General features: G+C 37.5%; 1 protein-coding gene across 10 annotated transcripts in view; it reads right to left on the minus strand.

The window, feature by feature from the left end:
* The window catches only part of LOC126419883 (trichoplein keratin filament-binding protein), a 791,911-nt gene that overhangs the window by 73,635 nt on the left and 702,304 nt on the right, over nucleotides 1-15,972 (minus strand). For all 10 annotated transcript variants that reach the window (XM_050087142.1, XM_050087143.1, XM_050087140.1 and 7 more), the window contains one exon: nucleotides 1,163-1,402. In XM_050087142.1, coding sequence (XP_049943099.1) covers nucleotides 1,163-1,402 — 240 coding nt within the window. The remainder of the gene's footprint in view (nucleotides 1-1,162; nucleotides 1,403-15,972) is intronic.

Below are 15,972 nucleotides of genomic sequence, written 5' to 3' on the forward strand. Positions count from 1 at the left end.
ATGCATGCAGTAAAGGATTTTACGATGATAAGTCAGTACTCATTTTATTAAAATATATCTTCTATACACCATGAGCTGCTCCAAAAATGTCTTATTTGCCAAAACCGGTTTTCAGGTTTATAACACACCATCAGTAGCATCTGATACAGAGGAACAAAACTATATGTGCATCAATTTCTACAAAATGATAACTGTACATATATAGCAGTAATATGTCTACTTACATGTGCATTTCTATAGCAATGTTAGCAATGAAATGACATGCTTGTCAGTTAATACAACAGGATCTGAAATATGTCCTGCAACACAGTACACAGTTTGTCATATATGTTACTGCAGTTAAATATTGGCCAGTGACAATTCTTCATAATGTTTGACAAACTGTCATATGGAGTAAATGTGGAACTGACAGGTCAAGGAGTCCTTTCGTTATTTCTAAGATGACGTTTATATAAGTCTGTGACATGCATAATGTAAGTACACTTAGATTACTGCTACACATGTACAGTTACCATTTTGCAGAAACTGATGCACATACAGTTGTTTGTTCCCTTGCATCAGGATGCCACTGATGATGGATTATAAACCCGAAAACTGGTTTAAGCAATGTCTTTGATGTCTTTTAACAAATATCCAAGAGTTGTTGAGCACCAAGCATTCAAGGTACGATAAGTCAGTACTAATTTTGTTTTCATTTATTTTCCTTATCCACAAAACTTCCCAGGACGTTTTTCATATTCTTGGACTGATCAACCATTCCTACTAACCTCTCCCAAATTGCAAAACCTATCTCCAAAGAAAAATTCTCACCCTATGAGTCTGAATTTTTGTGTCATTTCATACACTATTATTACAGCTCAATGTAGGGAGAATAGAAACATCAGGTTTTTCTAACTGCACATGAATGTTAAAAAACTTAACAGAAAATTGTAATCTGAATTCCTCCAATTACTAAAATACCTATTATAAAACTAATTTTGTATTAAGACAGGTCATACATGAAGGACAATTACCATGCTTCAAACTGTCACTGACAAGTGTCATGTAGTGTAGTGCAGACAACCATATGCAGTTCCATGTGAAAGACTTAGAACTACATTTTAATACAAAACAGCTATGAGTACAATTAGTTAGTAATAGTTTTTTACACACTGAGACTTACTCAAACATTAACTCCATGTCTGCAATTCTTTTCTTCTCTTCTTCCCGTTGCATTTTTAACTGATGTTGTGTTCTCAGCATCTGTAATTTTAACGCTGCTCTTTGGATCTTTTCTTCCTCTGCCTCTTCTTGTTCGAGTGCAATGATCCTTTCCAACATTTTAAGATCTTCCTCTACTTGTTCTAATACTTCACGAGCTCTTTTACGTAACTGAAGCTGATACTGCTGTCGGTGAAATACACTGCAAAAACAATAAAATTTATACCATGAAAGGAAGGTCATCTGTATGTACAGTTAAAATTGATCGTAAATCAATAAACAAATAAAATCACAAACTCTTAACAATCAATACTTGTTCTTACTTAAGAAGCTGTAAAGAAAAAGGAATGGACAGGAATTTTGGAGGGGTTGTGGCTGTGTCCATTTCACTCCTGCCTGCAAACAACTATCATGACTACATACCGATAAGCTCAGAGACTATCGTAACCTGTGTTTCCTTACTGTCTTCTCAACCACTGCATTCCATCTAATTTGAAGAGATTTCAGGACTGCAACCGGTCATCACAAACTTCACTCCATGATATTTCAACTGGTCACCTGCCAGTCATCTTCAGCTGAGCCATTGTAGATTGATGAGGACATTCTCCGCTCCACCTTATCTGGCGCACTGATGGTACTGCCACGCATGCATCACAGTCATGGTGACACAAGGACTACACACCACCTGGCGGCAGTGCTGTCGCTGGTGGAACTGCAAGGATCAGCTATCTCCGGCATTGCCAATCGCTGCAGTCAGCGAAGTTTTCTGGCGTCTTTGTCTGAAGCAAATCTTGGAAATGTCAGAATTCTGTGCATTATCCAGTGGGTAGCCATTTCCATGGTTCACTAGATTTTCCACGATGCATATTTCGACAGATTCTTTTATAATGGAGTCCCAAAAAGATGTTGCTGTGGCCAAAATTAATGTTTTGTCGTACTTCATTGAATGTCAATAGACAATGTTCCACACCTGCTGACTTCCTGTGTTGCACAAGATGAGTGCAGCGTTAATGTTCTGTGCAGCGTTAATGTTCTGTGCAACATTCTTCCATTGTGTGTGTGTTTTTTGTCCTATATAGGCCGTACCACAATGGCAAAGTATTTTGTAAATTTCCGCCTTCTCCAATAACAAGTTATCCTTCACTGATCCCAGCAGGTCCGAAATCTTAGATGGTGGGTGGAAAATCACTTTCACCTGAAAATTGCTAAGGATTCTTGCTATTTTGAAGGAATTATTTCCAACAAAGGGAGTATGACAAAACATTAATTTTGCCTGCAGGAATGGCTTTTTGGAACTCCATTATAAAAAAATCCATTGAAATATGTATCACGGAAAATCTAATGAACTGTGACAATGGCTATCAGCTGGATAATGCGTGGAATCCTGTCATCTCCAAGATTTACTCCAGACGAAAACATCAGAATACTCCGCTGACTGTGGCAAGTGGCAACGCTGAAGACAGCTGATCCTTGCAGTTCCACCGACGAGGGCACTGTGTGGTTGTCCTGTCACCGTGACTCTGACACATGCACAGCAATATTATCAGGGTGCTATAAAAGGTACAGCAGAGAATGCCTTTGTCAGTCCATGATGGTTCACCTGAAAGATGACTGCCAAGTGTCCAGTTGAAATATTGTGGAGTGAAATTTACAATGACGATAAAAATTCTTAACGAAGTAAAATGCACTCTATACCACTACGTAATACAGCCATCTTCCCAAAATTATTTTTTGTATCAGGAACCCATCTTAGGAATGATATGTCACAAAATATCAGAAAAATTAAATTCCTTTCACACTTCAAAAGACTCTAATAGACCACCTTCTGTCATATCATCTCTCCCACATACTTGTCCACAACTCATTCTTGTCAAGGTCCCCTGCCTTCCACTCTTCTCTTCCCTTCCCTTGTAAAACATTCCTCTACTGAAAGACTTTACCTTGTAACAGCTATTGTCAATGTAATTTTCAGTCTTCTTCTCTTTCACTATTCCTTCTGTTTATGATAATACTAAACACGGCTTCAAATGTGCTGAAGTAATCAGTATTATTTTTACTCTTAATGCCATAATAATAATAATAATAATAATAATAATAATAATTACTGTTGCAGAAGAAGCTGAGTAGAACTGAGGTGTAGTGGTGATGATACTAAACTGTTGCATGGAGGGTCACAAGTTCATAACTCACTTGGACTGTACAATTTTAATTTCTATATTCGGTTCGAGTTCATTCTAAAAGTATCCACAAATGTCAAGAATCATTGTACTGGAATGTCCCGTAGCTGTATATACACTGTATGTGTTCTGACCGGAGGCAGTTCGCTCCGCTCTCTTGCATGCGCAAGTGCTGAATCAACCTTCGTTAAATGAAGTTACTGTTCGTCATTCATCTACTTGCACTTTCTTCTACGTTACAATACTGTTAATGCCAATTATTATTATTAATGTATGCGTTGATGCATGTTATTGCTGGTCCGACGGAAGACTGGATGTTAATGTCCTAATCTGGTCAGCTTAAGTCAGGGTTTCATAGACTGTGGTACACGAGGACATTTTAGGTGGTACACATACAATTAAACAAAACATATACTGATATAAGAGGAAATCAAATGAAAATGAGAAAGATGAAAAAAAAGTAAGTAAACTGTTTATTATTTCAAAAGTAATCACCCTTACTATTAATACTGTGAAACAAGATGGTGAATTGCCTTCATGGAAAAATGTTTGCAGTTGCCTATGCTTCCATGATTGTACCCAAGTGTGCACCTCTATGTCCAAAGCAAAGGAACCACCACAAATGTCTTTCTTTAGGGCTCCAAAACATGAAAATTGCATGGGGAGATATTGGGACTGTATGAAGGAGGTGTAAGGGCTTCCCACAGAAACCCTTTAAGGGTAGTCAAAACAACCTGTCACCAAAATGCCCACCCACATGTTGTCAGGGTGAATTTGGTTACACTGCCCAAGTTTCGCTGAGAAGACCTGAAATGACTTTCATGCAATCCTGATTCCTCCTCATGCGATTTCCATATTTTTGGAGCTCTGAAGATAAACATTCATGGCTGTCCATTTGCTTCAAATGAAGAGTTACACATATGGATACAATCATGGTTCCAGGGGCAACCACAAACATTTTTCCATGAAGGCATTCAACATCTTGTCTGACAATAGGGGTCAATCCATACCAAGTAGTCCAGCACTGGTTGCTTGACCATCTAAGAAAAATTTTGTATTTGCTGGGTGAATTCCCCCAATGTTTAATGGAAAATCTCATATAAAGATGCGAAACAAATACTAACAAAGAGATAGAGGGGCTGGCCAGTACTTACCTCAGCTCAGTACAGCCGATAGATACACAAAAAACAGAAACATCTCCTAGGCGGACAGTTCGTCTGTTAAATTATTCATATTTTTTGGACATCTCCTAGGCGGACAGTTCGTCTGTTAAATTATTCATATTTTTTGAGATGTCCAATACCCAGCAGCGGAGCATGCCCTCCAGCATAATTCTAGGGACCTAGGAACCTGCTACACTGTATGTGCCATTTGGCTTCTCCCACCCAACACCAGTCCCTCTGAACTGCGGAGATGGGAACTTGCACTCCAACACATCCTTTCATCCCGCCATCCCCCTGGACTGAACCTACGTTAAACCACCTCACTCCCATTTACTCCTCAGTCTTCTCCTCTTTCCCTTTCCTCTTTAGCCATTCACGCATCTTTTCATCCTACATAGTTGTGTTTATCTTTATACTATATACCTCTTTACTTCTGTATGCATCCTCTTTGGTTTGAAGCTGGCACAGTACTTACAGTAGAATATCTTTGGCTTCCTCTGACAACCATGCCTCCATCCTTGCTACCCTCCCTGTTTTCCTTTCCCTGTTGCTTCATAACCTGGGTTGTGTGTAACTGAATCTACTTTCCCTTCTTCCCTTTCTTTCCCCTCTCTCCTCCCTGATGAAGGAACATTTGTTCCGAAAGCTAGGAACGTAAATTTTTGGTTCTGTTTTTTGTGTATCTATTGGCTGTACTGAGCTGAGGTAAGTACTGGCCAGCCCCTCTATCTATTTGTTAGTATTTGTTTCCCCCAATGTTTAGTAGTCACAAAAATATTTTTTTAAAAAAATTATTGTTTATTATTTTGAAATGACGGCCATATTTGTTCTAGGCCACATGCATTTTTTTCGTATTTGCAAGCATCTACATTTTTTTACAGTTATTCAGTAGTGGATTGTCCTAAGCCTTTCAGATAAAATGCATTCAGTTCAACACACTCTGGGCTACAAATTAACATCATTATCACTTAGCTGAACGTATTCTTTAACATATTTTTGACAGTTCAAAATTATCAGCCACAAATTTAAAAATAAAAAAAAACCCTCAATTTTTGAACAGTAGTTTCCCAAAGAAAGATTAAATTCTCAGCTTTAATATTTTTTCTGCTATTACACTGTATAGTATAGTTACTTTTTATAGAATATCAATGGTCAGCAGCTTACACCTAAAAAATACGCTATTTTAAAAATTGATTTTATTTTTATTTTTCCATTTTGTGGCCTGCAATATCTTTGTTGGGGGACCAGATAAAAATCTTAAATTTCACAGGTAATAGACCTTTATGATATCAAACTTCAGTATAAATTTCAGCTTTGAGATTCAATTGGAAGTTATGGAAAAAGGATTACAAACATGAGTCGAAAATACTTTTTTTAACATCTGCAATATCTGGTAGGCTAATCAAATAAAGTATACCAACTGCATAATGTAACACACCACATTACACTAGCTAATGATTATTTGCCAAAATAATGCTGCGGTAATTGTTTCAGCAGGCTAACAATTGCATCTGCAAGCCTATACAAGTCTGACTATTGTCTTCCCCCTTACACCAACAATTATATACTCACACTAATTTAGCTAGAAGTTCTTGAAGTGTGCAGTTGAAAGATGGAGTGTCAGTGTTCTGTTGGTGTTATTATTAATGAAGCATGTCATAAAAGTGTGTATGTAGTGTATCCTAAAGACATTACTTTAATCGAAGATTACAGTGAAGAAGAAAAAGTGTTGTTTTACTTACGAGTCGGCCCAGAGGTCAAATCAACATGCAAGTACCATGAAATGAAATACTTAAGAAATTTTTATCACCTTTTTGGTCAGTCTTGCATGAACTCTTTTGAGAAACATAAGAAACCTATAGCAAAAGGTCTGCAAGAAATAACATTTGATCATTATTCTAAAAATAAAAGCTCTTTTGTCAATCTCATACCAGGAAAATCATTGTGTCCAACATGTTATTCTAAGATATTTGTAATTCAAAAGAGAAAGGATAGTGAAACCTCAGATACAGAATTTTGTGACTTATCAGCAACCATTAAAAAAGTAGATACAGCTTGTATCGCCTGCTAGTAAAATTAGAAAACTAAGTCAAGATAAAAGACCAAGTGCCTTGAATACAAAAACTGAGAAAGTGGCAGCTACAGCCAAAAAGAATTTGGAAGTTTCATTTCAAAATACAATTTGTACTAAAACAGATGGAAGTACTAAAACTTCACCAACCGAATATGATGATTTGATAGAAAAACTAAAAATTAAATGCGGTACTTCAAACAAAGAGGATAAAATTAAGATTATCAGTTTACTGCTGAATTCTTAGAGTCGAGCAAAAGTTAGTGATGAATTTAATGTGTCAGAATGTCTTGTTAAATTGACAAGGCAATTAGTAAAAGAACAGGGAATTTGACCAGCATTACAAAAGAAAAGTGCATATAATTTGGTAGACGAAAACACAATCAATAAAGTTATTAAGTATTATGATGATGACAATAACAGCCATTTGATATCTGGCAAAAAAGGTTAATGTTCTGCAATTTAAATGAACTGTTCACTGAATTTAAAAAAGTAAATCCTGACATTAAAGTTGGAAGATCAAAGTTTTGCGAGTTGAGACCAAGATGGTGTATTGTTGCAGGGGCATCTGGCACCCATAATGTGTGTGTGTGTGTGTGTGTGTGTGTGTGTGTGTGTGTGTGTGTGTGTGTGTGCGTGTGCGTGTGTGTGCCATCATCACGTAAAGTTGATGATAGATGGGGCCAATCGACTATAAAGACCTTTTGGAAGTTATGGTATGCATTACTGACAGTTACAATTGTATGATCAAGGGAAAATGTAAAGATTGTCCAGGCAAACAAGCCTTACTTGACATGTTTGAAGAATCCGAAGAAGACGATTTAATGCCTGACAATACAAAATACAAACAATGGATGACACAAGACAGAACTGAAATGGTGACAGTCATAAAATCACGAGAAGAGTTTTTTGGAGTGTTGGTGGCTAACCTTTAAAATCTGAAAATGCATCATTTTACTGCAAAAGCTAAAAGAAAATTTTTGAAAGACAAAAAGCAAACCTTGAAATTAATAATGAAGTTTGATATCATACAGGTCTACTGTGAAATTTTAAGATTTTTATCTGGTCCCCCAACAAAGATATTGCTGACGACAAAACGGAAAAATTTAAAAAAAAATCCATTTTTTAACATAGTGTATTTTTTACAGTGTAAGCTGCTGACCATTGACATACTGTAAAAAGTAACTATACTATACAGTGTAATAGCAGAAAAAATATTAAAGCTGAGAATTTAATCTTTCTTTGGAAAACTATTGTTCAAAAATTGAGGTATTTTTTTTTTTAATTTGTGGCTGATAACTTTGAACTAGTAAAACATATTAAAGAATACATTCAGCTAAGTGATAATGATGTTAATTTGTAGCCCAGAGTGTGTTGAACTGAATGTATTTTATCTGAAAGGCTTAGGACAATTCACTACTGAATAACTGTAAAAAATGTAGATGCTTGCAAATACGAAAAAAACGCATGCGGCCTGGAACAAATATGGCTGCCATTTCAAAATAATAAACAATAATTTTTTTAAAAATATTTTTGTGACTACCAAATATTGGGGAATTCACCCAGCAAATATAAAATTTTTCTGAGATGGTCAAGCAACCAATTATTTTTTCCTTGGACCACTTGGTATGGATTGACCCATAGGGCAAATGTATTAAGAATTATGGCGATTACTTCTGAAATAATAAAGTTTACTCACTTCTTTTCCACATGTCCATTTTCATTTGACTGCTTCTTATGTAAGTAAAATTATACTATTATTTTACTTTATTTTTAAAGAAAAACGACAATGAGAAAACTGATTGATAAAACTAGAATCTAGATAATATTAAAGAAAATGGATTTAACACATAATGTTTGTTTCAGAGTGTATGAAGGACACACGAAGATCAGACTGTATGCTTACCACCACTTCCTTCATTAATCATTGCTGCCTTGACCAGGAGTGATTCAGCTTGTTTTGACATTTACGATACTCTGATTGGGCCTTGTTAGTGGTTATACAAAAGTTTTCATGCCGTTTTGCGACTACTGCCAACTTACACAGTGCACTAATGTGTCGTGCTGCAGTAGGCATTACACAGTGAACGGTTAATTGTTGTTAGTGTCACATTGCTGGACGTTACGTTAAATGACATTGTGATGTGAAGAAAGTTTGTGTCTGGAACTGGAGTGTTACAATAAACTGATTCTTGACCACTGTAACTGTGATTGTGTGACATACGTCATTGTGTTTTAAGTTAACCATGAAGTGTTATTTAACGAAGCAAGCTCCTCCTACCTCCAAGTATGCAGTTAAAAAACTTAAACCAACACCTAATCGCAAGGATTAATTGACTGATTTCTTTATTAATCCATGTAACAATTTACATTGTGTGGATTTCGTCAGCAAAATCATATGCAATACAATATACCTACAATTTATACACATAAAATTAATATTTACACACATTTTTAAAGTATCTTGCATTAGTTTTATATCCTTATGTAATTTTCTTATAGTACTGTAAAATTCTAGATTTCATATTATAATTATTTCCTCAAGTATTACAATGCAGGCTACTTTAATTATGCTTCATGTTTTAATTCAGATAGTCTGTTACTGCATAATAACTTTTATTTAATAAAAATTTTTTAGTTTTGTTTTGAACTGTCCAATTGTGTCAATATCTTTTAGATTTTGGGGTATTTTATTATATAATTTAACATCATTGTACAACAAGCTCTGCTAAGTTTTAACTTTATTTTTCCCTCTCTAGATGCAGATTGTACTGGTTTTTAGTTTCATAGCTGTGTACTACAGAATTTTTAACATAGCAGTCAATATTATTATTATTTTTTTTTTACATACATAATACTTTGAAAAATGTATTCACAGGAGACAGTTAGGATTTCCAGCTTTTGGAAATGTTCAAGGCAGTGAGCCCCACTGCCACTCCTGGTTATTATACGAATTGCTCTTTTCTGTAATTTGAAAACTATTTGAATATTTTTACCATTGAATCCCCAAAATATTATTCCATAGGTAATAACAGAGTGGATATAAGAAAAATATACAGATCTGACACATGTAGTATCACACTAACAGAATCGCTACAACATGCTATGTTCTTAGAATTCTGACTGCAGAGTAAGTATTTTAATATGTTCTTCCCACTCTGACTGTCAACATGCATACCAAGAAATTTTGTGTAATCTACACATCCTATAGTTTCATCGTTTAACTTAAAGTTGTTATAGTGTGGTTTATTGGAGACACAGAAGTTAACAGCATTTCTTTTTTTTAAATTTAGTGTTAGTTTATTATTGGATGCCCACACACGTACAATGTTCAGTGTTTGTTCGGCTTTTTCTTTCAGTGCATCTGGTGATTTGTCACTGATTAGAACATTTAAGTTATCTGCAAACAATATTGTTTGTCCATGCTTGATGCTCTGTGGAAAGTCATTTATGTAAAAAGTTACTCACAATTTGTCTTTTGCAGTAAAGGTTGGCACAGAAACCAGTGATAATCCACTTCATCAATGCATTGCAAGCTTAGAAATGCTTTCAAATCAAAGCACGATTGGTAAACCTATAGATTTTTTAAAGGAAATTTATGCTTTGTAAAAATGAATCTGTATGAATGGCAAATTTTGTTAACACTGATATGAACTTGATAAAAGCCTCATACATGGTTAGTTTTAGAATTGCAAAGGAAGGAAAACCTCACACAATTGGCAAACCTCTCTTACTGCCAAACACGTCTTCCGATACCAAAGAAACATTGTTATTACGAATGTAAGAGTGCACTTATATCACTCTTCAAGTACCCGAGATTACAGATGGCACAAACAAGGCTTAGATCCTCACTTTTGTACATTTTGGCTATCATGAAGAATTAAGAGAAGAGTTTTTATTTTGCAAACCATTTGAATCAAATATTCCAGTACACAACATATTCAATATGACTGACTTTCATCTGTAAAAAGTAGGTATTCCTTGGCAAAAAGTGTTGATATTTGTACAGACAGAGCCAAGGCAATGTACAGTCACTGAAAGAGCTGGCAGCAAAAGTGAAAATAGTTGCACCCAATTGTCGAAGCACACCCTATACGATACACCGAGAAGCATTGGCTTCTAAGGAAATGACACAAACACTTCATATGGTTTTGACAGATGCTGGAAAGGTTATAAACTTAATTAAAGCAATGACTCTAGACTCATGGCTGTTCACGCTATTCTGTGAAGATGTGGGAAATAAATTAAAAAGTTCACTTTTTCATACTGACGGAAGATGGCTCTCTCTTGGCAAGATTTTAAGCCGGATATCGGAACTGAGGTTCGTGGCTTCTATGATTCTCAGTTGCAAAAACAGTGACATGAAGAACTGTTTTGCTGATGATCAGTCGTTATCAAGATTGCCCTATATAGCTGATATCCTTGACGGGTTTCACATTTTGAATATGGGGCTACAAGGACAAGGCCCAACAGCTCTCTAAGCAGATAACAAAATATTGTCTTTAGTTCACAAGTACTGAATAATAACTTTTTCACATTCCCTACTCTTACATCATTTTTGGAAGACAATGAAAGATTTATTTCAAGACACTGTTACACAACTAGAGATCATTCAGAAAAGTTTTGGAAAGTACTTTCCCAAAGATTAAACAAAATATGACTAGGTAAGAAATCAATTTTAACGAAAGGTAACAGAAGAAGTAATCATGAAATAAACTTTCGTTGACATGAGTAATGACATCTGAATGGAAGATGTTTTCAAAAACAAAACTGTTTTCTTTTTGGGTGGGAACAAAACCACAACACCGTTCTCTTTCCAAACAAGTAATCTGATTTTTGGCACTGTTTGTTACTGCTTACATGGATGAAAAATGGGCTTCCTGAGCTTCTGTACATTAAAAATAAATATAGAAACAGACTTAGTGCTGAAGAAGACTTGCGAGCCAATTTGAGCTCAATCTAGCCAGACTCTGAAACTGTGATAAAGATAAACAGCAACTTGCTTCCAACTGATACACGTAGTGTTCTTTCATCATAATCTAAATTTGCAGAATGACTACATACTGATTTTGAAGTCTGATTTACCACCAAAGTTTGATATGATTCTAAATATTTGTGCTTTTTGGCCACTGATTTATTTTAGTCCATGTTCAGTTTATTACTCTCTTGCACAACTGGTTTACATTATTTGTGATCCAAAAGTTCGATAAATATTTAAATGTCATTCCTCTCTTAACACTGGATATTTGTATCAGAACCAGTTTAGTTTAATTTCATATTATTTGTGACAAGTAAGTACCGCATGTGAATGTGAATGACTCTGTAAAATAGTCCTTCCACAAAACCTTATTACCTGTGTGTCACATTTCCACCATACACAGTAGCTGGCAGCACGATGCAAAAACCATAAGTGTATTGTCAACACTGGGCAAAATGGTCAAAATTATTCACCACATTCTGTTCCTCACTCCAGTGGCAGACATCGCTCAACCTTCCACCCCCCCCCCCCCTCCCCCCAATCCCCACCAGCTCACAGTTCATTAAAAAGTGAACAAGCCATAGTGGTACACCAAAATTTCTAAAAAATGCCAAGTGGTGCACAGTACAAAGTCTGGGAACCCCTGGCTAAATAAACCATAAATAAATGACTTATGAACAACAGGATCAACATGAAAAATTATACGAAAAACACACACACACACACACACACACACACACACACACACACACAGAGAGAGAGAGAGAGAGAGAGAGAGAGAGAGAGAGAGAGAGAGAGAGAAAGGATGACCTGCTAGTTTGATCTTTGTGGCATCATCTAAGGCAGAGAGCTGGGTGAATAGTAGAGGCAAGGAAGGAAAACAGCAAAAGACAAGAAACTGCAATGAGGCAGCCAGAGAGCGACCCTAGCAACCCCCCCCCCCTCCCCCTCACTCCTGCTTTACTCCACAGGTCTATTCTGCAGCGGGAAGTTAACTTCTAAAACCGTTCAGCAGACCCCACTTCACTGTAGAATACTGGCTGAATGTTCACATCATAGAATGGAAAAAAGGAAATGGGATCATAGAGATAAGCTTTCAATGAGTGTACACAAACCACTCTCTTGTATAAAATGTAAAACTATGATGTGGACTTAACAGTAGAGATAAAGAGTTGTCAAGTTGCAATGTTCATTGAGAAGCAGTGAAGTTGGGGCTCTCTTAACAGGATATAACCCAATGACAGACTTTCCTTTTCTTTCTTTTTCCTGTTACAACAATGGGGTGAATACTCTCACCTGAACATGTGGCCACGAGTTGGTCAGGTACAGACGATACACGGCCAGCAAATGACAGTACATTTCCTTCGAGAAGGATGAGGAGGAGAAGGAGGTCTTGTACTTGTGGACTCCTTAATGGTATAGAGCTTGTTCGTAGTGGCCATAATGAGCCATTCTTTATTCCAAGCCACCAAAAGTTGAAGACATAGTCAATTGCAAGCTGGATCCCAGTATTCTCATTTCCAGAGTTTCATCTCAGTAGCTTTCTTTGCTAACTAGCCAACAAGATTGTTTCAAGAATCGCTAGATTACTTGGGACACACAGGAATACAGTCAAGGTCCCAATATTGCCGAGGCAAGAAATAAGATTGTGAATGGTCAAAACATATGAGTTTCTAGGATAGCATTGGCCTATTGTCTGCAGGCTGCTTAAATGATGACACTTTTGTGTGTGCAAATGCAAATATAAGGAAGGGATTGGAAAGTGGCCACTAATTATGCTGTAAAACAATTCACTCAGATGGTATTGAATGTTGTTCATGATCCCAAAAACATGTGTCGACATTTGAGCTGTCATTACAGATGACTGTTGAATCAAGGAATTCACCAAGAACTGAGAGACTCAACCACTGAGTTGTCCATCATATCATTTGGTAAAGTAGAAAGGTCCAGTCAGATTTTTGGACAAGGTATGCACCAGAGAGCATTTGCAGAGATAACATGATGAGAGGGTACAATGGTGAGAGGTGAAGGTCATAACAAAGATACTCCAGACAAAGTACTGCTGGAACACCAGACCTGGATCACCCCTAAGGGAAGCAAATCTGTGTGTTACGGAAAAGGATATGGTGAGCTGAGTGTTCAGCACAGCTGTGAGCATATTCTGCATACTTCAGTAGTAATTGGTGATGTCTCATCCATGGAGGAGAAATCCTAGCCTCGACCAGGAGGCTGCCCAAAAGTCTAGTCTGAAAGGTGCCAGCTGCCAGCTGCCAGCTGGATCCCGCACTGCTGAACCAGGTCCAGAAGTTGTAATGTCGAAGTGACTACACTGATCTACAAGCAAGACACCTGTAAACCAGTCAGGATAGGACTAGTACTCTGCACAGATGCAAGTGGATGGAATAGTTCACGCATCATAAGATGCGATTGTGGTAGTAGAGCGTATTGAGTTTTAACGGGTACTTCTTTTTAAGTTGGTACATATGCAGTAGACACATCAACCAAGCATCACATAAAAGTCCCAAACATGATATGACTTTAGTAGATCATAACAAAAGGAAAGTTCTGAATCTGAATGAATGGTTCTACATTGGCAGAAGTACAAACAAGTGTCTTTGTGGTGAAAAACTGGAAGTCATGTGTGAGAGCTATGGATAGTGCTTTCCTTATGGCACCTTGCATCTGGGGTTCAGCAACGTTCATGACTGAAGAACAGTAGGAAACACAAAAGTCAGGCACATACAGTGGCAGTAAACCAAACAGGCCAGTGAGACTATACACCCCACAGCCACTGCAAGCCCATTAATTGCTATCAGAGAAACGGTCACACTGAGCACAGAACCCTATGGAAGTCCATTTCCTAATATATGGAGTGTATTATAGGATGCCTCAACTTGGACGAAAACAACTGGAGAGAAAGAAGAAGGGTGGGGGATCTAAAGCCCCATTCGTATACTGTGATGTGCTATAGACCTTCCTGAAGTCAAAGAGACAGCAGTGAGGTATGGGTGATGGGAAAAAGTTGTCTATGTAGCAGACTTCAGTCAAATTAAGTCATCAGTTGTGGATCAACTATCTCTAAATCCACACTGGCTGTTGCACAAAAGATCCCTTGTCTCAAGAATCCAACACAGCCATCAGTTCACCACTCATTCAAGCAATGTACACAGAACATTCCTGAGACTTATGAGTCTGTAGTTATACATTTTGTATTAAGTTTCACTCATGCTCCAAATCACATGTTGCTACAGGAAGTGTAATCATCATTCTTTGTTTTTACTGTCTAGTACTGAAGTAGTTGTATCCTGTATCAAGTCATTGTTGTTGTTGTGGTCTTCAGTCCTGAGACTGGTTTGATGCAGCTCTCCATGCATACAGTAAAGCTGCATGTCCTCGGGAAAAATTACGGCTGTAGTTTCCCCTTGCTTTCAGCCGTTCGCAGTACCAGCACAGCAAGGCCATTTTGGTTAATGTTACAAGGCCAGATCAGTCAATCATCCAGACTGTTGCCCCTGCAACTACTGAAAAGGCTGCTGCCCCTCTTCAGGAACCACATGTTTGTCTGGCCCCTCAACAGATACCCCGCCGTTGTGGTTGCACCTACAGTACGGCCATCTGTATCACTGAGGCACGCAAGCCTCCCCACCAACGGCAAGGTCCATGGTTCATGGGGCAGTCATATTCATTTGTAGAGTATCACTGCATGGTATGGCGGCATTGAAAGCAGCATGTCAAGCTGCTTTCTTGAGGGCCCATCATCAAGGACACTTGGTTGAGTAATGGTGTGGGAGGGTCATGACAATTGGAAGTGATAACTCTCACAGAAGTTATCATGTGTGCTGGATTGGATTGAAGAGACAAGACTAGGGCTACACATCACGAGATCAATGGCTGTATACACTCCACGTGCCACATTAAAATGAGATGGTGTGCCTCTGTTTAGTATGCATAAGTCAAGGTCTGTGGTTACCTGTTGCTGTTCCATTGCAGTACCATGTCACCACTCCTCAATCGGTTGTGAGTACCAAAATAGAATGGGAGGCGAAAAGGTGGAGGTAGCTAACAGATCAAGTCAAGTATATCCTGATGTGTCAGATTCCTGTCTAGAGAGAGATAGGCATTACAGAGAGTAAAATCCATAGTTGCATTTATGTAAACAGCCACACCTTCTACTGATTAAACTTTATCACTAAAAATATCCACACGCACCAGACTCCAGACATCAGCTGATGTCCTTTCAGGGCCAACTCTACTTTTGAAATGGGCACAACAGCTATATAGTGTAGGGGTATGTTTCAGGGAACCTAGTTACCTGAAGGGCTATACATTATGATGGATAAAAGATAAGTAGGTGATTGAGTTCTGCAAGGTGGTGAAAATTAC

Source organism: Schistocerca serialis, chromosome 9 (assembly GCF_023864345.2).
Source record: "Schistocerca serialis cubense isolate TAMUIC-IGC-003099 chromosome 9, iqSchSeri2.2, whole genome shotgun sequence".
Lineage (NCBI taxonomy): Eukaryota > Metazoa > Arthropoda > Insecta > Orthoptera > Acrididae > Schistocerca > Schistocerca serialis.